The sequence below is a fragment of the Pogona vitticeps genome, chromosome 5 (assembly GCF_051106095.1).
Source record: "Pogona vitticeps strain Pit_001003342236 chromosome 5, PviZW2.1, whole genome shotgun sequence".
In the NCBI taxonomy this organism is placed as follows: Eukaryota; Metazoa; Chordata; class Lepidosauria; order Squamata; family Agamidae; genus Pogona; species Pogona vitticeps.
The window spans coordinates 180,598,151-180,621,805 of record NC_135787.1 but is presented as its reverse complement, the minus strand read 5'-3'; the positions used below and the strand labels follow the sequence as shown (position 1 = coordinate 180,621,805).

Sequence of the window (23,655 nt, the reverse complement as noted above, 5' to 3'; positions counted from 1 at the left end):
GTAAAGTAATCAACATTATTCTGAAAGGTTTCTTGTCTGTTCTGACATGTCTCATCACAGAAGCTTGGGCAGAGGGGAAGGAATCCAGTTGTTAAGACAGAGAAAAAAATATGGTCAACCTTGGTGTTCTGTCAGTAGGATGAGGCGGCTTTAGATACAGCCATCATAGATTCCAGGATTGATCTGACATTAAAAATCAGGATCAATGGCTGATCTCAGGGTCAGCCCAAGACATTTGATGTCTGAGGCAGAGCAGCTAATTGGCAACCCCACTTCCACTCAGGTCCAAGTAAATTAGAACCCAAAGCCGGCCGAGTTATTTGGATATGGAGTAGCTATCTTTCCAAGGCACCCCAGATCTGTTCCTTCCTCCTGTTTTGTGAGATACAGTACTTGCTGAAAATGGGTTGTGTTTCAAAGTCCTGCTTCTTCCCAAAAGTCACAGGTGGGCCGCGATGTGAGCATGAGGGACAGACACATCATGCCAGTCTGGGATGAGGAGTTTCTGCCCTTCCTCCAGTTCAGACCACGAGCAGCCACTCCCAAAGGTACAGCTAGGAAGGTACCTTCACACATATCCGGGATAGACTGGAATGGCAATGGAGGTCTGAACCTCTCTCCTCTCAGGCATTCTTCATTCTTCTTCTTAACATGTCTTGCAAGCCCAAGGTAACACATCTTTTATTATCATGAAGCAAGCCCCACAGAATAAAAATTCATTTCCGAACATAGAAAAGTCAGGGTATCTACTTAGTTCTTAAGTCAGATATAGAGAAAACAATAACCACTGGACCGTCTAGCATTGATTGTCTATACCAGAAGTCAGCAACCTTAATGTCTCTCCAGTTGCTTTGGATGATAACTCCCACAATCCCTCATCATTGGTCATGCTGGCTGAGGCCTTTGTAATATGACTTCCAAAATATCTGGAGGGCCAATGATGCTCCACCACCCCCCGCCACCCCCAGTCTACATTGCCTTTAGGATTACAGATCAGAAAGTTTCCCAGACCGGGAAGCTTTGAACCTGGGACCAGCACGTATGCTGCTACTAAGCTCTAGCCGGTCTTAATTTATGTTCTCCCATCCTATGTAGCCATGTGCAATGTGCATACTTGGTGTGTGTGGTTACTCCATCAGCACATATCCAGACCATTCACTTAGTTGCATCCCTGGACAAACAACAGAGAGCCAAAAATTTGTGGAAATCACTACAGTATTCTACAATAGGATTATGGCTCAAATATATGCTATTTTTCCTAAATAACTCAATGTGGCATAGAAACATTATTACACTGATAATGCAAGCTGAAAAAAGCACCACACAATAAGGTAAAGGTTACCCTTGACAATTTGTCCAGTCGTGTCTAACTCTAGGGCGCGGTGCTCATCCCCGTCTCCAAACCATAGAACCAGTGTTTGTCTGTAGACAGTTTCCATAGTCACGTGGCCAGCGTGACTAGACACAGAAAGCCGTTACCTTCCCACCGTGGTGGTACCTATTTATCTACTTGTATTTACATGCTTTCGAACTGCTAGGTTGGCAGGAGCTGGGGCAAGTGATGGGAGCTCACTCCATCACGTGGATTCGATCTTATGACTGCTGGTCTTCTGACTTTGCAGCACAGAGGCTTCTGCAGTTTAACCCGCAGTGCCACCACGTCCCTACTACACAATAAAGCTACCAACAAATACCATTCACAGCTAAGCTCCACTTTCAGTAGCTTGATCCATTCCAGGGTTAAGCAAAGGATGAGGCTCAAGAGACAAATTCAAGATACTACAAACTTCACACACAACAGAAAAACAGCTACCCTTTCTAGTTAGGAAATAGGGAAGAAGCGTATCTATTCTGTATGGATGTCAATCATTTATAGGTCAAGACATGCTAAAATGTCTAAACAGGAACTGGGGCATCACTGAAAACATTTTGATTTTAAGCTTCAGGTTGCTGGAAACAAGGCTGTCCTTATCAGCGTGCAAGGGATGACTCCTTGCATGGTTGCTTTAAATGTGTGTTGGAATATAAGAGCATGATAGTGGTTGAAGACAATGAAATCAGAAATCAAGGGTGGTTAGCTTATCTTAAACAAAGGCATTTTAATAGATGCTTGGCAGTTATAAATAAAGCAATCTGAACCCCCCCTTCCTCAAAGCCCCCTATTACTGCATTTCAAGACAGGGAAACATTTACTTGTTGAATTTCTTCCTGTCATGTAGTTATTAAGAGCAAAAAAGCTTTTTTTAAACACCTTGTGTTACAAATAGAGTATGACATAAATACAAAAGACTGATAATATTTTTGTTCCAATACTGATTCCAACATAAAATGAAAGCTGGCCTTTTCTGTAATATTAGATTGGGAAAATTCTCAGCACAAAATATATTTTTTAAAAATTATATATATATTTTCCTCTCTGCTCTTTCTCTAAAAATTGGATGTTGCATTTCTCAAAGGTCTTCACATCATGTTACCAGACAGTCAAGCCTTATTGAAAGTCATACAATAGGTTCTCTACCCCACTTTAAAGCACCAGTGGAGGGAGTCTGTGAGCTTTTTGTCATGCTCTGGAGGTCTGTGCCTCTGTTGACCTTGAAATGCTGCTTCTTTTGCAAGACTGGGGTAGTGAAAGTGCTGCAGGTCTTCAGATTAAAGAGTCACAAGAAATGGCAGGTTTACAACAAGTCTCACAGACCCATGCAAGACTTTGGAAAAATAGAAACATCTAAAAAATTTAGTTGTGGTTATTACTTTGTTTGAGGGATGTGGTGGCGCTGTGGGCTAAACTGCAGAAGCCTGTGCTGCAGGGTCAGAAAACCAGCAGTCATAAGATCGAATCCATGCGACAGTGTGAGTGCCCGTCGCTTTCCCCAGTTCCTGCCAACATAGCAGTTTGAAAGCATGTAAAAATGCAAGTAGATCAATAGGGACCACCTCAGTGGGAAGGTAACAGCGTTCCGTGTCTAAGTCGCACTGGCCATGTGACCACGGAAGAATGTCTTTGCACAAACGCTGGCTCTAATTACACTTTTTGTTAAACGTGATGATTTTATAGGTTTAGATTTCCTGATGCTCCTTGTTATTTATACAACCAGGGCAATGATTGGGATAGGGAGAACTCGTAAGCATGTACCAATACCACTATACCAGCAATGCCCTTTCAGCGCGCCACAATATCGTGAATGGAGCCCACAACAGGTGGGCCTGTGTCCCCACAGCCGGTGGGCCTGTGTGCTCTAAATGCCAGGGCCGATTTTTGGTCCCAGTCCGGCCCTGGAGGGCACCGTAGGCTACATAGAACATAGAGGCTATAGGGATTTCTATTCTTTGTCTTTATCCTCTGTTATAGCCCCCACAAAAGATACTTCCTCTTTCCCTAAATGATTAGAACCTATAGAACAGTTACATCAAAGATTTAAACTTTATCTACATATTAGAACTAGGAGGAAAATGTTACGACACATACTTAAAGCAAGAACATTTTGCATGTCCAGCTAAAGTCTTCCCAACTTTCCTACATTATAGGAAAGGTTTGCCTACATTATAGGCAAACCTTTCAAATTAAAGAGAGATGTATTTGCAACTGCAGAAAAACAAAACACTTGGCATTATTTTTTCTGGAAGTGTGAGTATATCCATGACTTGCCTCCAGAACAAATGCAGCCTTCCCTCTAATTGTTGAGTATAAGGAACCCTGACAAGTATTAGCCCACAGGCAACAATTAATCTGTCCTAATGTTCTTTTTAATGTTGATTGTTCTAGAGTAAAGTTGGGGCAATTGTAATGGTAAAAAATTGAGTCTACATCAGGGTCCTGCTCATAGTAGGAAATCTGGGCTTTTTTCAGAATCATTTATAACAAGCCAGCTGATCCAGGACCAAAAATTTTGAAAATAAGCTGTTTATTTTCTACTTGTATTTTCCACTCACCATAGGACCCACTTTAGTACACAGTGGTGCCCCGTTTGACGACAAAATCGCTTTACGATGACTTTTTTGCGATTGCTATAGCGATCACAAAACAATGTTTCTATGGGTTTTTTTCACTTAACGTCAATTCGGTCCCTGCTTCAGGAATCGTTTTTTCGCTAGACGACGATTAGAAATAGCTGACTGGAGGTTCGCAAAATGGCTCCCTGCTGTTTTCCGGACTGATTGTTCGCAAGACAGGGATCCCAAAACAGCTGCCCTATGGAGGATCTTCGCTGGATGATGAGGTATTTCCCCCACTGGAACGCACTGATCGGTTTTCAATGCATTCCAATGGGGTTTTTCCGCTTGACGACAATTTCGCTTAACAGCTATTTTCCTGGAACGAATTATCGTTGTCAAGTGGGGCACCACTCTAATTCTCTTAAAAAAACAAAAAACTCAATTTTAAAATTTCATATAAAAAAGAAAATTTCATATGAGGACTCATTGCTAGAATCCTGCTGTTGTTGTTGTTTAGTCGTGTCTGACTCTCTGTGACCCCATGGACCAGAGCACACCAGGCCCTCCTGTCCTATTGGTGTTCGAATAAGTTTTGCCTAATAATAATAAGAGACTGTATGGATCATCGCACCCAGGTGATCAAGAAGGCACAGTGGGAAATGTAACTCCAAACCTCTGGCTCCACAGCCAGATGCCTGAAACACTGAGCTATCCAGCAGTTCATCTGGTGCAGCTAATTGTAGCATACTGACAAAGTGCCAGTTTGTGTGTCTCAGTTTTATGACCTGTCAAACACATGATTATACAGCTCAGAGCCATCTCAGTACAGTGGTGCCTTGACTTACGAACTTAATTGGTTCTGGAACTCCGGTGGTAACTCAAAATGGTCGTTAAGTCAAAGCACCATTTCCCATAGGAATGCATTGAAATGCAATTAATCCGTTCTGGTCGAAGGAAAAAATCACGATGCAAAACCCACCCAGGACAGTTTTTAAAAAGCAGAAAGCAGCACCTTACCTTATCAGACAGTCCGAAGCTTCCCCTAATCACACTCACTCTAACTGCTGGGGCGTAAGAGCTACAAAGAAGCAGCCTCTTCGCCTACCAACGGTTAGCAATTTGAATTTCCCGCCTTTTCCCCTTCCTTTTTCTGTTTGTAACTGGAAGCTCCAGCCGCAAGTCAAAGCAAAATTTTGCGGCCAGAGCTGGTAGTAACTGGAAATGGTTGTATGTTGGGATGCTCGTAAGTCGAGGCCCCGCTGTACTTAATCATTAGCTGCAGCAAGTTACACAGATCTGGAAAAGCTGCACTCTTCCCCCAAAACAGCTGCAAAGCTTTACAATATGCTCCTGCTGGAGCCTTGAGATCATCAAATGTCCTTTTCAAGTGAGTTCTGATAAGAGTATAATACAGAAAAGGATTCTTTATATATATAGTGGCTCTTCACCAGTAGAAGTTGCCTGTTATAATAGCTTTTTGGTGCTAGTCATCTCTTATTTTCCCTAAAAAGTTAAAGCATTTCCCCTATGTAGTTCTATGGGTTTTCGAGCCACTTTCTCTGTTTGCTTATGGTATGTAATGAGTTTTCATCTATTTGCTATATTTCATAACTTTTAAAACTATGAAATAATTTTAATATTATTTTATGTTTTATTCTGTCAGCTGCACAGAGATTTCTTTTTCAGAGCAGCATATAAATAGCATGAAGTAAAAATACATGCCAGGCACTTCCATTCTCAGGAGGCTTCTTACCTCTTGCTGGACTGACTTGATGTGCTGATGATCAGACATCCATCTGGGAGAAAACTCCATCCGTTGTAGACGTTTCTCCTAAAACATTAGTCAAGCAGTCAGTTACAAAAACCACTTTGTTATGGGAACCCATTATTTATTATTAATAATATTTTTGTTATATGTCCTCAACAAATAACTGAAAGTTGTAATTATTTTCTCATTTATCCTCCATGAAAATATGGTATTTTAAAAAAGAAACAATTATACCAAGTACTCAAAGAATAGGCCTGACTATTGAATTCCTAGGGCTGATTTTTAAAACAACAAAGAACATTTCTTGTACAAGTGATGTGTTATTGTCTGGACTCACAATCGGGCCATGGGTCTTGGTTCGCTCTACTAAGTGGTTCCTATTATCTGTTGTAAAATGACAAAGAACAGGAATGCTAAAAGCATAGGTTCCAAAATGCTGAGAAGACAGGCAAAGCTCATCCAAATTCGTCCCACAGAGCCCAGATGGTCAAAAAGGACTGGATTACTATACAATTCAACCTTCTGTCACAAGATGGGACTATTCACCTACCTATCCATGACACCCTCTGTCATCTGTCATAATCTAAAACAGAGCATATATATATGATCCAAGGGACTAGAGGAAAATGTGCCCCCTTCCCTAGATCACTGACAAGGTGAATGGTCCATGGAGGCAAGAAATATCTATCTACTAAGAAATTCCCAAGAAAAATATTTTTAGGTCCATCTTTTATTCCCATCTCTATGTTTACTTTTCTCTGTAATGACCACTTCTGGTGGTTACCAATAAAAACAGAATGGTCCTTGTGTAATAAGTATCATACTTCATTTTGTTAACATATCTCAAAAATTCTTTCAGAGCCAAAATGCTTAGCCTTCATTCATGCTACATCAGATATGTGGGTTTAACCATGTAACAAGGAAACACTTTAAATCTTTGTATTTGAAGTTTTTTGGAGAAAAGCTGGAATATATATTGGTAGTATACATAGATGACTCAGAATGTCAAGGAGTCAGCGTGAATGACTCAGATATCCAATATATAGCTCCTGTTTCTTAGCATAGTCCTGCTTCCTGTTACCTATATAACCTTCTCTCTTCTGTTCCATTTATCTGCATGCATATGCACACAAACAGACATACATATAAAAAGAAAGATCAAATATATTTGTCAAATGTTGGAAAGGCCTGCAGATGTGTTGGAAATTAGTATTATTTGGATAATTTATTCTAACAAAACTGTTTCAGTCCTCTGGTCAACAGAATATGAGCATGTAATTTTTTCTTCTTCACACAACCACAGACATATATATGGCTGTACTCAATACTTAGGACTGCCTCAAATGACTCAAACAATGTGTCTCACCTTTTGTGCAATCATGTTGCAAATCTCTGGAAGGAAGTCTTCACTTAAGAGCTTGTAGAGCTGTCTCTCTCGTAAAGATGGTCTCTCTCGAAAGCTCTCTGTGACCTGCTTCCATTCGTCTTCCGTCTGGCACAACAGCCACCAAGTTCCATGCCCAGGTCCTTGAGAACCTTCCACAAATAAATCATCTATATCTTAGAACTGCAGAGCTGGAAACGACCCTATCATCTGTCTGTCTGTCTGATTTATACCCCGTCCATCTAGACCAAAATCTACTATGGGCGGCTAACAATAAGACATAAAAGTAACATAATAAAATGACCCTATGGATCACAGAATCCACTTGTGAAGGAGGCACAGTGGGGAAACGAAGTCCCAGTCTCTGGCTCCACAGCTAGATACCTCAACTATTGAGCTAAAATTTATTATCATTAAATCTCTAAAGCAGAAGTGGGGAACATGGGATGAATTTAACACAAAGTTCTCTAAACATTTACTTCAATGGTATTTTATACCTTTTAGAATTAAGAAATGATATAACGTTAGTCATGACCGAGTAAGCTATCTAAACTATATAAACTTACTCATGACAAGACAGAAATCTCATTGTTAGGCGGAGTCCCTGAAAGGTAGGGATGGTTTTATGCCTGGTCTGGACAGGATTACACTCCTAAAGGATCAGGTCCACAATTTGGGTGTGCTTTTGGACCATTGTTTATGGAGAAGTAGATCTTGGCCATAGCCAGGTCTGCCTTTTGTTAACTTGGGCAGATTGCACATCTGTGGTCCCACCTTGACAGGAAATCTCTGATAACAATAATTTATGTATTTGCGAAGGCTTTCATGGCCGGGATCTAATGATTGTTGTGGGTTTTTCGGGCTCTTTGGCCGTGTTCTGAAGGTTGTTCTTCCTAACGTTTCGCCAGTCTCTGTGGCCGGCATCTATAGAGGACACAAATACAATCATATTTCCCCAGCCCTGGCTTGTTTGCACTGGTTGCTTGTTTACTTCCATGCCAAATTCAAGGTTTTAATGTTGACATACAAAGCCCTTAACAGTCTGGGAGCCTCCTACCTGTTGGAATGTCTATCCCTGAAATCTACCATCTACCACCTGTTCCACCCACACTTCCCAAGCTCCAATGATGATGCGAGTGGCCACCCAGAGGAACGCTAGGAAGTCTACAACTAGGAACCAGGTGTTCTCAGTAGTAGTCACTTCATTATGGAATGCTTTACTAGTAGAGGTATGCCAAGCTACTTCCTTCCCAATGTTCAGAAAGTATTTTAAAACAGTGCTTTTTCAGAGAAGCATTTCCGGATATCCTCCCTCTATAATTGTTACAGGATTGTTTCTCTCCCCCCCCCCCCCCAATATGTCACCGTCTTGGGATCAGTGGGAGTCCTTTTTATACTTCTGTGGATTGGGTGTATGGTGGGTTATTACTCTTTATTGCTTAAATGTGTTGGAAACTGTCCAGAGTAGTGGTGTGCCACTAGATGGCACAGTATACAAGTTTAATAAATAAATAAATTAAAATTTAAATAAATTATTGATCCTGAGATCAAGGTATTGATTATCTGCACATTTTGTAACAATGAGTTAAAACTAAATCACTATGGACCTTCATTCTGTACCATATTAAGATGATAACATAGCATAAAATATTAAAGAATCCATAAAGACTGATTATTCAGAAGACCACATGGAAATGTCCTATGTAGAGATGATTATTAAATTGCCGAAAGTCAAAATAATTGTTATTGTATGATATTGCTGTTATGATATTAACTTACATAAGTTCAAGAGAGAAATGCTGAATACAGATATTTTGGTGCATTTTTTAAAATTTTGAAATGACAGATTTCATGACAACATTCACCATAACATTATTTCATTGGTTTACACACTGCATTTGTTTTTGCATTACTACTATTCGGTATCATTGCCATTATTTTTTTAATTCCCTTAATTAAAAAGTAATAAAAAAGGGAATTAGACATCTTAAGAGATGAGTGGTCATTAGTCATAATGGCTACATGCTTTCAAAATCACTAACTGTTGGGCAACCTGAGTGAGACAGGGCTGTTGCTTTCAATAAATTCTTTTGACTTACAGAAGCATCTAGCTGTGGAAAATCCTATGCTACAGTAGATGGAGCTTTGGTGTGATCCAGAAGCTGACTTCTTATGTTCTTAGCCCCTGTACACACTGAAATCCTGATCCTAATTCCCACCCTAAGCTGCTGTTATTCAGAAGAAAAGATTAATCATATAAAATCTAAGAACATCTCTAAATATGTTTAGTTTGGGCCTAGGATATTGACTGGACTGATACTACACACCATTCACACAGTGAGTGAGATTAGGTTTAGAATACTAAAAACCATAGTGTTCTCATAGGAATGATTAATTAGTATTTATACACAAGGCTAATAGTCAAAGGGAAAATGTTAGTACAGTATCATTGAGGATCTGGGGAATTTCTCATTTCCTGGGAAAAGGATGTCCCAGGAAACAGCATGCCTCCAAATACATCTCTGTAATGATGTACTACAGAGATTTAGAAGGAGATTCCTCTCTCTAAACAAAACAAAAACATCAAACCCATCCCAGTTCAACCTCCAAAGATCTGGAAGCCTTAACTTAGTGGAGAGATAGTATGGAAGGAATGAGCAAAGTGAATGCAGTGTCTTCTAGTAAGATCAGCCAGGGTGTCCACTGACAGAGAAAATAAGAGTCAGAAAAGAAGAGTCACCATCAGAAACGGCAGAGTTTTCTTAATCTTGATGTGGCATGAAGAGGCAAGACAAACACATCAAAAGAAAATCTTGTATGGTTTTCTATGACTGAAATAATGCTAATACAGTACTATGACACTACAGAAGAGGAGTATCTCCTGATGTAACTCAGGCAAATAGTTTATACTCAAATTCACCTGCCATTCCCTTAGTGGTGGAAACTGACCATTATGATGCATATTTTTTAATTCCTTATCTCTTTAAAATAATTTTTTAAAAAAGAGTATCAAGAAGGGCTCCATTCTGAGAAGAAGTAGTTGTTTACCTGTAATTGTGGTTCTTCAAGTGGTGATGTGTACATTCACATATTTAGGTTTTGACCTGTGCATGGGCGGTGACCTCAGAGATCCCTAGAGCCAAAGCAAAAGCACTTCTTGGTGGTAGGCCTGCCCGGTCACCTGCCGGTATAAATAACCAGTGCTTCCACCAGTCTCAATTCCAGAAGGCCAATGTGATAGTAGTTTGATAACTAAGAACTTCTGGTGAACCTAGAGAAGCAGAGGATGGAGATGTGTGAATGCATGGAAGACCACTGAAAGAACCATGGTTACAGATCAGCAACTTGTTCTTCTTTGTTGTGGTCTCTGTGCATCATACACCTGGGAAATTAGCAAGCTCATTTACCAGAAAGAGGGTGTCACTAGAGAGACACCCCAAAGTCTATGGATCCAAAACAATGGCTCCTGCCAAGCTTGTACAGGGCTGTAACCAGGTAGTGGCTCTGCAAATTGTGTCAAAGTGAGCTTGGACACCCTGCAGAAATTGGATGGCTGCCAGGTCATATGCCAGGTGAATGGCTGCCACTATCCACTTGTAGAACCACTGAGGAGAAATGGGCTTGCCCTTGCATGAGTTGGCATATGCCACAAACAATTGAGAGATTCACTGGAAGGACTGTAGAAGGGGCGGCCATGTTAATCTGTGCAAGCATTAAAGGCAAAAGCAAAACAGAAAAAAAGTTTAAAAAAAAAGACAAAAACACAGTGGCATCTTAAAGGCTAACTTTTATATTTCCTAATGTGAGCCTTCATGGACAAGTCCATTTCATCAGACTTAAAAGAGAATTACACATGGCATCAAAACATAGATATCAAAATACAGTTAGGGGTTGGTTGGTAAGAAAATCAATGGGTGTAACACTGCTGATAGTGCTGGCAGGTGCAGGTAGCAAAATCCTTTGAGGAACATATTGAGCAGTGGCACATGGAACCATGAGTGGCCAGAGGCTCGTAGGCAGAGATAGCTGAGAGGGAGGCAAGCAAATGGTTCTGTGATGTCTGTTGGACAAGAAAGGAAAGGAGAACTAATGTGGGTGGCCTGAAGGGCTAATTGTCTGTTTCTAAGGAACAAAAGGAATTCTGCTCTCTGGACCACTGCCACGCCTAGAGAGAGTGATGTAGAGAGTGATATACCGGGCTATCAGTTGAAAAGTGGGAAGATCCAGGTGCCTAATTGATCCATGGGCCTGTGTGAGCAGATTTGGTGTCTGAGAAAGACAGAGAAATAAAGGACAGGACAGCTGAAGTAGAATGGGGGGAAATAGTTTCCTGGGCTGCCACAGGGTAATCAGTATACAGTGTGCCTGGTCTGCATGGAGTTTCCCATGGACTTGGATGATGAGTGGTATGGTGGGAAATGTATACAGCAGCAGTCCATTCTGTGAAAACAAAAAGGTGCCCCTATAGGGTACTGCAGCAGGTCAGTGATATATCACAGAATGGGGCATACTAAGCATTCAATGGGGAAGCAAAGGGTCTATTGATGGGGCACTCCAGTAAAGCTGCCATTCAACCACAGATAACAATCTGGAGTACCCATGTGTCTGAGGTTATGGTTGCCCTTATGACTAGGGAGAGTGTTATGTGGTCTGTAAAATGGTGAGAAGGTAATCAGCAATGCTTTTTGACATCCAATAGTTGGCACTTGGAAAATTGTGTTGTAGGTTCCACCGTTAAAGAGGCAAAAGTTGTAATGTTGGAAGGTGGGAGTAAAGGTGTGCAGTTGCTAATAAAAAGAAGGCACTGGCTAATGGTCTCCAGAATCAAGATGATTGAGATTTAGTATATTGTTAAGGGGACCTAATTATGTCTATCTTTTTCACTCCTCCCATATCTTCTGGCTGTGGTCTAGCTCTAGCTGTATCTGTATGGCACAGTCCATAGTGAAATATCAGAAGAATGAAGGCAGGCATGGAAACAGAGGGTGACCACTGACACTACAGCCTTAGCTTCACAATTGGCCAGATGGCAGGCAGTGGAGATCTGCTGGCCAGCAAGGTGGTGGGACTCAGTATAGATAGAAGATATATCTGGTACAATGGTGATAATTACCCTTCTCTATCAGTTTTCTCTGAATAATCCTGAGCATTCTTTACAATGATCAAGGTCTGAAAAGAAAGGAGCAGTCCTGCTACATAGAGGATTCTATGCAATAGAGATTCTCAATCTTCCTGGAACTTGGGATGACAGAAGACAGAGTGCACCATGACTGGAAAGTGATGTGAAGAAGAGATGGAAGAACTGATACTGTCACAGGTAGCTGGGCTTTGTACTGGACTCTTGAAAAAAGTCTGTAGTGGTGTCAGATGCAGCTGAGAGTGGTTCTGATCTGTTACCAGGGCATCTGGAGAGTGGAGGAGTGGTTAGAGGATCAGAATGAAATAGAGGCATAGTCTCCCTTGCCATTGTCCAAGGAGGAATTGGTTGGAAAAGCAGAACTTGAGAGAATCCTCTAGCAGAGAACTCCAGAAGCTGGACATCTGCATCCAGCACAGAGGAGGGCTCGGAAGCAGAAGAGCTGCCAGTATCTGGTTTAATGTCAAAGATGGAAGCAGTACCAACATAGCCATGGACTCTGTTGGTGTTGAGACAGAGACTTTAGTGTGCCTTTGGAAAGCCTCTGGTGGATCAAGGAGGAAGAAGGAACAGAAGTTAATTTGTCTCATTTGTGCTTCTTCTTCTTGTGGACTGGTGATTGAGAGTGAGCATGTTTGGAAGGGTGGCATGTTGATGAATGTGATGCCAGAGACTGAAGGAGGAGACCAAGAACAAATCAGAGGCAGTTGAGATGCTTGGGACTGAGCTGCCTGATCCAATGCCTCTAGAGCTTTTTCCCATGACAACGCTTGGAGACGCAGCTGAAAATTGTGAATTGCAGGCTTACAAACATTTTGGCAGCGACAGCCCTTTTCAAATATATGGCCTTCACCCAGGCAGAAGACACACTTAAGACTGGCCATAGGTGTGAGGAATTTTGCTACTGTATTGAGTGCTTTTCATGGAATCATAGAATCGTATCACAGAAAAGTGAAGTTGGAAGCGGCCTACAAGGCCATCAAGTCCAACTCCCTGCTCAATACAGGAATACAATCAAAGCATATCTGCCAGGCAATTATCTAATTTTTTGTTGAATGCCTCCAGTGTTGGAACACTCACTAACTCACAAGGTAACTGGTTCCACTGTTGTACTGCTCTGACAGTTAGGACGTTTTTCCTGATATTCAACCGAAATCTGGTTTCCTTTAACTTCAGCCTATTGTTACGTGTCCTGCACTCTGGGATAATCGAGAACAGAACCTGTCCCTCCTCTGTATGACAGCCTTTCAAATGTCTGAAAAGTGCTATCATATCACCCCTCAGTCTTTTTTTCCCCTCATGGCTAAACAGACCCAATTCTTTCAGCCTTTCCTCATCAGACTTGGTTTCCAGCCTCAATCATCCTTGTCGCTCTCCTCCGAACTTGTTCCAATTTGTTAGCATCCTCCTTGAAGTGTGGTGTACAGAACTGGACACAATACTCAAGGTGAGGCCTAACCGATGCTGAATAGAGGGGGATTAGCACCTCACGGGATTTGGAAACTATACTTCTATTAATGCAGCCTAAAATAGCATTAGCCTTTTTTGTAGCCACATCACACTGTTGGCTCATATTCAGCTTGTGATCTACGGCAATTCCAAGATCCTTCTCGCTCATAGTTTTGGTGAATCACCTTCTTATAAAAGGTCACCATGAGGCATGAAGTCAAAGTTGAAGCAAGCTGAGTTAACTGGAAAGAAAAGATGGTGCCTGTCCAGAGGAATAGTTGCAGTAGGATAGCCAAGTTGTAACCATAGGAATCAATGCTCGAGAAATCTGTTTGCACTTGTGTTTTGCTTTAGCTCTAGGAATCTCCATAGATGTAGGATGGATACAGACCATGTCAAAGAAACTGGATTTTTAAATTAACAAGGTTTAAACAAGTACAGTTCATAATTGTCTCTTACCATTTCTCAGATGTGTCTCATGAGCAAGTGCATTTTCTTCTGCCTTTTCTCTACAAGTAAAAAGAAAGTATTATTAAAACATAACATAAAGCAAATCTAAATTGAAACATATGCTCACTGCTAGAATGAAAGCTACTACCACAAAAGTGTCACAATTGTTGTGGACTGCATTATAACACCTGAAGACCAGCTGCAAGTTAGAATTTGCCCCTCAGAGTTGTCAGTGAAAAGAGAGAGCTTCTGGACTGTAAATCTGTATCTGTAAATCTGATGAGGAAACAAATTGGGCTTGGTGTAGTCAATGCTGAAAATGAGGAAGGGAAAATGGAAGTGCTATTAATGAAATCTAATCTCCTGACTCTGCCAGTTTTAAGCAAATAATGCCTCCCACAGAATTCTAAATACAGTACAAAAAAAAAAGGAAAAAAAAGAGCTGGGCTCTTTTTGTCCCTCAGAATTCAAGCAATGAACAGAACCGTTATTGGTCAAAGAAGCTGATGTAGCAATCTTCTCCCATGACTCTTCTCCCATGACCATATGCTTCATTTCTACTATGCTACATTCCACATTTTTTGAAAGTGCAAGTTTACAGTAAAAATGTATGTATAAATAAAGGGTGTTTATACAAGTTAGCATAATTTATCCACCACTATATTTTGGTCCAATCCAGATAAACTCATCTTTGAACCAGGTAAATACATGCAACAGTTCTAGAAATGTTGCAAATTTAAGATGTAAAAGCATGACAACATAAAAGACAGTGATGTTGTAAAGGCCAATTAGTGCCATTTTGAAGCAAAGAATGTGCTTCATGAGCTGCAAAGCCACAAGCATTATATAAATAAACACACACACACAAACAAATGTATACTAAAGCATAAACCAAATTAACAAATGAATTCCACTGCGATTCTGTATCCACTCTCAAAACACCTTGCCAGATAAATACCATAGTACACGTTATCTAAAGCTGCTGAGAAATCCAGGAAAAGGGTTGCATTCCCCCAGCCCTTCTCCTGTTGTAGGTCATCCATAAAGACAGTTTCTGTGCAAATTCAGGCATAAAGCCAGACTGAAATGAAACTGAAAACAATCCATTTCATCCAAGAGTTATTGAAGTTGCACAGCAATCATCCACATATGCCTATTCCCAAGACAGGAATACTTGGAATTATCCGACTCTCAACCACCCTCCAGAAATGGCTTCACAACATGAATTTCATTTATTACCAAGATATATATACCTTCACTTTTTAATACACACGGATTACTCAAGGCGATTTACGCTAATTAAAATCACAACAGTAAAATACAGAAACAATAAATACATAACAGGCAGACACGGAAGATAAAATACAGTGTTCAATAAAATCACTTCAACTTTGCAAATTAAAAGCTTGATGACATAAAAGCATATTTACAAGCTTAGCAGAAGGCACTCAAAGATAAGTTCATTAAACCTCATGGGCCAAACTGTTAACACAATACTGGTGGGGCTGCTGGAAAAGTCCTATCCCTTTTCTCAAACAAATATGGTTTCAGGATGGATGTAACACAGAGAAAGGGCTTTCCTATCTGATCTCAATGAGTAGGTAGGCAGATGGGGAGGATGCAGTTTCTAGCACCGTAAACATAAGCCACTTACAGAGCAGCACTTTGAAGTGGGTTCAGAAATGGCTTGCTTGTGACTGTAGGTATTACAGGATAGGAGAAAGATGAGTTAGTAGTCATTCTTAGTAGTGAGGTTTGGTCCAATGGAAGTTTCTGAACATTCTTGAAAGGTATGCAGAACATTATGCATTAATGCAATCAAGATGTAACTAAGGTATAAGTTTACTGTACCTAGATCTGGCTTCTTGGGGAATTGACAAGAATTGTGCACTATGCTAAACAGGGCAAAGACAATCTTGGCTACAGCTGCAGCCTGGACATAAAGAGCAGACTATCCTGATTCTTTTAAGAGCCACAGTACTACTGAGGCCAAACAAGCCAATTCCTGAGAGTCAATTTTCTTCCTGATAAAAGCTATATCTGTCTTGTCTGGATTAACGTTCATATTTGTTAACCCTCATCCAGCCCACCTTGGTTTTTAAAAGATCAAATGATTAAAAGATAAACTCTTTCCTTTGTTTGATGCAAATGATAAACTGAAGACAATGCATTTCAAATCTCAGTGTCTACATAAAAATTGAACATGGGATTTAAAAGCTTTCCCTTTGGGGCACAATATGTGATCCTGAATTAAGACATGTGTGTACACTGATGTCCATGTGCAGTCCTCACTCCCCTGCCAAACAATGAACATGGATCTTGCAGCTCAGAATTTGTGCATCTCTGCCACAAATCCATAGTCGTTGTGTCAAACTGGAATCTCCAACTAATCCTGAAGAAAGGTCCAACGCCCATGTGGAGCTATGTTTTCTAGGCCTTCCTTTCCAGGAAGTGTTAACTGGAATTATCTTGTTCCCCAAATCAAAAATTTATCTGACCGCTTTATCTCACAACAAATATTTGAAAGTGCAACAATGACAGAGAAGTATCCTTTCTACTCCATCACTGAGAAAACTGTAAGTTCATGCCTGTGTCTGGTCATGTTTGCATTAAGACTTCTGTCACCAGTCATTTCCCACCCTGTTTCACTGTCCTAAGCTCCTTGAAAATTCAATAATGGATTCTGGTGAAGTAAAAAGGGTGCTTAGGAGTAATCATGCCTATGAATAGAGCAATTTCTATATCCTGTTGAGCCAAGTTCATCATGCCTATGAATAGAGCAATTTCTATATCCTGTTGAGCAGCCTTCCTCAACCTAGATCCCTCAAGATGTTTTGGACTATAAATCCCATCATTTCTAGTCAGTAGCCATGCTGACTTGACAAACAGGACTTGCAGTTTACCATCTGGAGGACTCCAATTTGGGGGAAACTGCCACACCCTGACTGGAGTTCAGGGTGGATAAAGATAAATGATTTTTTAAAAGTCAAATTGATTTAAATCATGATTTGATTTAAACCATATTCACCCCGCTGGAATTGCAGCATAAGAGCTAGCCATGGCACTTGCCAAATTCCCTGGTTGCAATATGAAATCTTTCACTTCTATGACACGATTCAACAAAGCAAGTCTTTGATCATCTATAAGTGCATTTATATCTCAATGAAACCAAATGTATCAATTAAATTTAAGCGCAATTATTAAGTATAACTTAATTATTCTGCATGCAATCCACTTTCTTGTGAGGCTAATGCTGCCAATTATGGACTGATAACTGAAGCATACCATTCACAGTAACCTTAGGACACACTTATAAATTTCCTTAATTTACTCTCATGGGAGTTTACATGTGTCAAGTAAATAATATTAATGCCACTGGTGTCATTTGGAAATGAAAATTGTGTCATTACTAGTTTCTTTCTTGCAGAATCTGAGCTTACTGTAAAAATCTCACATTATACACAGTTTGAGTATGTTTTATTGGTACACTTGGGATAGTCAAAGTACTGTATAACAAACGCAGCAAGAATTATATCACTGCCTAACTGAAGAGGTTCAATTGTAATTCAAGTGACATATAGCATGCTACATGTTCAGTGCTTTTTGTGGTCATCCCTTACTGTCCTTGCTGTTCACTTTTCACAGCCCCATCCATTATCAGTTACCAGTGTCAAAATTTACATTGTATATACTATACACAGATAACACTACATAAATTTTTGCATTTTGTTACTGAAGTATATCAGCTTAATATGCCAAACATATTTACCTCAAGAGATTTTCTTCAAGCAATTTTTTTCGTTTGGGAGGTCGTCCTCGTCTTTTTACTATTTTTCCTGGAATGTTTGGAGTGCTTGTCTGTGAGCCAAATCCCCTGGAACACATTGAAAAGTTACAGAACAGCTACAGACAACGACAGCAACAGTTGGCAAGGGCAAGAAAGTAAGGAGAGACCATTGACAGCAAGAAATGTTGGAACAGCTGCTATGATCCAAATTAGAAGGGATTATCTCCAAGGAGGACAACAGCAGAAGAAAGGGCACATCCACTTGGTAGATAATAAATTCTACAGCAAATACAACTTCTTGTTATCGTAAAAGATATGCTCCCTGAAAGCTGGGATATGTGAACTCTCCTGCCTAAAATGGCAAAGTTCTTCAGTACCACAAAAGGTTTGTACTTGGCTTTATCTGGTCCTATACAAGAATAACCCTGGTGACTAGAGCTGAACTTGGCACCTGGAAAATATGGGTTCAGATTCCATCTCTGTTGTATGATCTTGAGATAAGCACAAGAGCTTCGTGGCACAGTTGTTAAAATGCCGTACTGCAGCCAAAACTGTGCTCATGACCTGAGGCTCAATCCCGGGTAGCTGGCTCAAGGTTGACTCAGCCTTCTATCCTTCTGAGGTAGGTAAAATGAATATCCAGCTCGTTTGGGGGGTGGGGGGATGTGTAGCCTGCATAATTAACTTGGAAACCATCTAGGGAGTGCTTAAAGCGCTATGGGGTGGTATATAAGCAGCATACTTTCCTTTGCTTTTTCAGCTTCAGTTTTCAAGCTAAAATAAGGGAATAACAATGGCCTAAATTACAGGACTGTAGTGAAGATAAAAACATTCTGCATATCATAATGATATATTAGCAATAAGAATGACTGGGAAATTAATATGCTTGTCAGTCTTATGGTATTTGCAAGGACATTCCAATGGCAGTTCTACTTGCATTCTTATCCATTATTTTCTTTCTGACAACGAGAAGTTTGTACCTGTCTGAAGAAAGCTCTCCATTTGGTTTGATGGGTTCCTCTTTGTACATTCGTGTGCCATAAAAATACCAGTAGATTGCACCATTGCTATCCTCTCCCAATGGCTCGACCCGGAGGCTATCTGCATCCAAGCCCTGCATTTGGAAGTGCGCGTGCACACACACACACACACAAACATGAAGACAACAATTAAAAAACAGCAATCAATGCTTGCCCCCAATGTCACTCAGAGTATAAGATTGTCCAAGCTGTGGAAAGACAATAATAAGACTGAAAGAGTAAGTTGCCCTTTGTATGTTGAACTGAAGTTTCTTATGGTCATGTTCTTTACAATTTGACATGGTATTTGTGGGAATTCTGACAAAGACAGACAAACAGCTCTAAGTAGCTTAACGCACAGCATCAGGTAAGCAATGTAGATTTGCAGTGTTCAACCCATACATACTATATGTATTGGTCCAGCATTTTTCTTCTGTTTCTTGATATTTCAGCAACATGTCTTGTACCCATCTTAGACCCTTGTCTGCATAGTGTTGAGCAGCTATAAATATTCAACCTTCTACCTGCAAAAGGGAGTCAACTGTGCCAATTTACACTGATATTTATATGCCATAAATATGCTTATTTATTTATTATCATTTTTAGCCTTCCTTTTTCTCAGTGAGGGGCCTATGGCGGCATCTTGTCTGGATCAAGTTTCAACTAGTTTGTTCTCATCCAGTCCATTAACGACTACAAACACTGGTTTAGAACAAGAACAGCTTCCTTGTTAGGTGGGAGACAGAGTGGGGTGACATCCACATACAGGTGACACCAGATTCCAAAACTCCAGACAACATCTCCAGTGCTTTCATGTACAGATCAAATAGCATAATGTACAAAACAGAACTCTGCAAGACAGCAGAGGTCAGCAGCCAAAACATCAAACAAGATTCCCACAACACTATGTTTTGAGATTGCTCCTTCAAGAAGGACTAGAGTCACTGTAAAATAGTGCCTCCAAGTTCCATTCTAGAGAGACAGTACAGAAGGATACCATGGTCAAAGGTATCACTGAGAGGTTCAGCAGAACCAACAGGGACATACTCCCTCTTATCCAGTTCTCAATGTAGGTCATCCATCAAGATAACCAAAACTGTCTCCATCCAATGACCAGCCCTGAAGCCAAACTGAAATGAATCCAGATAGTCCATTTTATCCATGAAACCCTGGAGCCAGTTCTTGCTCCAACACCTTGTCCATAAATAGAATACTGGATACAAAGCAATCATTCTCTAGTATTACTGCATTCAATAATGGCTTTTTCAGCAGCAGTCTCACTATTTCTCCTTTTAAGCATTCTGGAATTCCCACCTTGCTGCAAGGAGCCATTTGACATTTTACTCACCCATCCAGTCACTCTCTACCCTGTTTCCCTGAAAATAAACCCTAGTATGATTTTTCTGGATGCTTGTAATATAAGCCCTACCCCAAAAATAAGCCCCAATTAAGTGAAACCCCATCCTCCACCATTGTGCACCATTGTGCAGCAACCAGAAGAAGATGACATGACTGTATTTGAATAAATGTAAATTGTTCTACATGAAAAAAATCCCCTGAAAATAAGCCCTAATGTGTTTTTGGAGCAAAAATTAATGTAAGACCCTGCCTTATTTTTGGGGAAACACGGTAGTTGAGCAAGAAGTCAAGCATCCAGACATAAGTGTTGGTCCTCACATCTCCAAGAATCCTAACCACATTCTCAGATTGCACAAACTGAAACCTATCCATTAACACAGAATAAGCAGGGCCCAAAGTTACATCCACAGAACCTGATCAACTACAGCAACCAGAGCAGATCCAAGCAACTTTGTCTGCAAAGTGCAGTGCAACTATACCACAATAAGCTAAGAAAAAGGCAAAGTAAAGCTTACTAAGACCTAACCCAAACTAGCAAGCAGCAGGTGACAATTCCGTTATAAGGTTTTTCAAATTGATTCTTTTAGCAGGAATCTTCGATAAGTATTTCTGTGGTTGTGACAGTTGACTAATTCATTTACTAGTTGTCTGAAGCATCAGATTACTTGATGTAAGCCAAGTTTAATTACAACTGTAACTAGTTCCTGTGAATGACAGAGCACACCACTACAGCTTTCATTTATCTTCCAAATACAGTATGAATTCAGCTACTATGAGACAGTAAACAGATAATACAGCAAAGGGGCCGTGTACAATCAGCACCAAAAATATCAAGACAACAAAATACTTTTCATAAAATACAATGTCACCTTACATTGGTTTTGATAATACTAATACATCTCAAGGGCAACATTTAGTACTTTGTGCGCCAATAACACTTAAAACTCTTTAGCCCATTTTAACTGGCTACACTTAGCTGTAATGATAATTAGTAACAAAGATGATGGCATACATAAGAATGCTTTTCTGTGACTATATGAATATATTAATGTCTGGCTACTAAAACAGTAAGGGAACAGCAGCAAGCCTTCTAATATCAGGCCAGACTGCTACTCGCATCATTCATAATGATCAACAAACATGTTAAGATATTAGTTTTGAAAAGCATAAAAAAGAAACAATGGAACTAAAAGAATACTCAGAAAGGTAGATATATCTATAAAAATATGAGCAGAGGGAAAAAAATTAAAATCTTAAAAAATTTAAAATAAGAACCTGTTTTATTTTTAGGGAAACATGGTACCTTTAAATGAGTTTAGTTGCACAAAGTGTGATGGCACATTGCTCAGAGTACAATATAATGGCTGAAAACCAGTAGTAAATTGCAATGAGACTAAGGCTGTTGTATCAATGGAACTTGTAGCACCCGATTCACCAAGTCCCGATTTATTCAATCAGCCTACACTGGTTGCTACTTACTACTAGATTTCAGTAGGTAGCCTCAAAATAGCACATCATTCTGGATAGAAAATGACATACATGTTGTTTATCCAATATCTGCCATCATCCAACATACCTTGAGCAGATCGAACACATCATCAGCATCAAGACGGTAATCACAAAGGCGGTGCAGTATCTCCACACGGGTGCGCAAGGGCAATTCCTGGAAAGTAGATTCCCTCAAGGGGTTGGGCTTCCCTTCCTCCAGTTCCCAGCGATAGTTGATGATATCTTCAAGGTAGCCATGAAATGTCTGTGCTCTGATGAAAAGAAGAAGTGCCCACAAAGTTACACAAACTGAAACAAATAGCTAACAGTATCTGATGCCATGAAGGTGACGCCCTCACCAACACTTTTCAGAATTTAATGATGAGCATGAAAACTGTGTTTAATTAGTGACAGGGAAGTGAGTCAGAGGATTAGCTAACAAGTTTTTCCAAAGAAAAGTTAGCTGAATGATCTCCAGTGAGGCTTATACAAGAAAACATTGTCAGAACTGGTAATCTAGACACACTACAGAGCTTTAGAAATTTTTTACTAGCCATGCTGGCTGGTAGCATCTGGGAGTGGTAGTTCAAAAAGCAACTTTTTAAAGATCTACATAAGTCATATTGCTTACTCATATCCAGGAAAAGCTGTTGTTAACTGAAACATGAGTAATAAACTAAAAGTATCATAGAAACAGGCATTCTGGCTTTAAAGAAAGAATAACATGCTATCTTGCCACTTTTGGCAAGAGGCATGATAGTAATCCATTTATAAATCTAAATTAGCAAGTGTAAGGAAGATGTTACATACAGTATTTTTGTTGCTATATGCATTCCATCACTTCCAATTTATGGTTGGTTTATCATTAACAGAGTTGCTTAGGTCTTGTTGACTCAGGGTCTTACAGATTATGACTTCCTTTCTTAAAGTTACGCCATAGCCTTACAGGCCCTTTCCAAATCCATTATTCTTTGATTCCATGATCTCATGTTAAGCCTCCCTAACATATCACTATAAAGGAAATAGAATTTTGAAACCTGTCATAATCATGACCACCAAAAAAATTGAACAGAATATATTAAGAAAATGCACATTTATGAAATATATGAAATTTACTACATGATTTGAATCTGTTACTTCCATTAAGTCATTGAGATTCAGAAACAACTTTTCTTTCATTGTAGTTCATTTCTATTCCTGTATCATCATACCCACAAACCGGATTCCACATACGACAACTTTATGAAAGAAAATCAAGATTTTTCCCCCTTGAGGAAGTACTGCAAATGTATATCTTCAGAATTTTGTAATATTTGCTAAAATGAAATCATTACTGCAACTTTGTTCTAAATTTAGTTTCCTCATAGACTATAACATTGACTAACTTGCTCACAAGATTACAACTAGAGATGGGGTATTTGTATACAAATATCCCCCCACAGGTGCAGATAACAAGGGTTAGTGATGGATTAGCCAGTCCTGGCAGAAGGCAGGATGATGAGCCTCTCTGCCAGGTCTCAGAGTGGCTAATCCATCATGAGCAACAGAGATTTAGGAAGACTCCATGGAGCTCGCAGCAGCGGCAAAATCTTGAGTGGTTAGTCTGGCCCCAGGGGGGTGGACCCTTGTCATCTGCATCTGTAGTGGTGTTGTGATATCTCTAATCACAACTATTTTACTGGCTTCTTATGCATTTAACAGTAGCTAGGCCTACAGACAACAAGTGTCAGTACAGTGGTGCCTCACACAATGATGTTAATTGGTTCCAAAAAAATCAACGTTGTGTGAAACATCGTTCTGTGAAACACCATTTCTCATAGGAATGCATTGAAAACCGGTTAATCCGTTCCAATTGGAACGGATTGCCATCCATCGTTCAGT

The 23,655-nt window shown here is 40.0% G+C and overlaps 1 protein-coding gene across 1 annotated transcript in view; it reads right to left on the bottom strand.

The window, feature by feature from the left end:
• CECR2 (CECR2 histone acetyl-lysine reader) overlaps window positions 1-23,655 on the bottom strand; it is a 147,433-nt gene that overhangs the window by 29,065 nt on the left and 94,713 nt on the right. Inside the window, exons 3-8 of the mRNA XM_020789089.3 lie at window positions 21,863-22,046; window positions 18,889-19,022; window positions 17,891-17,995; window positions 14,131-14,180; window positions 7,068-7,237; window positions 5,687-5,764 (exon numbers count right to left, since the gene is read on the bottom strand). Of these exons, the coding sequence (XP_020644748.3) occupies window positions 5,687-5,764; window positions 7,068-7,237; window positions 14,131-14,180; window positions 17,891-17,995; window positions 18,889-19,022; window positions 21,863-22,046 (721 nt within the window). The remainder of the gene's footprint in view (window positions 1-5,686; window positions 5,765-7,067; window positions 7,238-14,130; window positions 14,181-17,890; window positions 17,996-18,888; window positions 19,023-21,862; window positions 22,047-23,655) is intronic.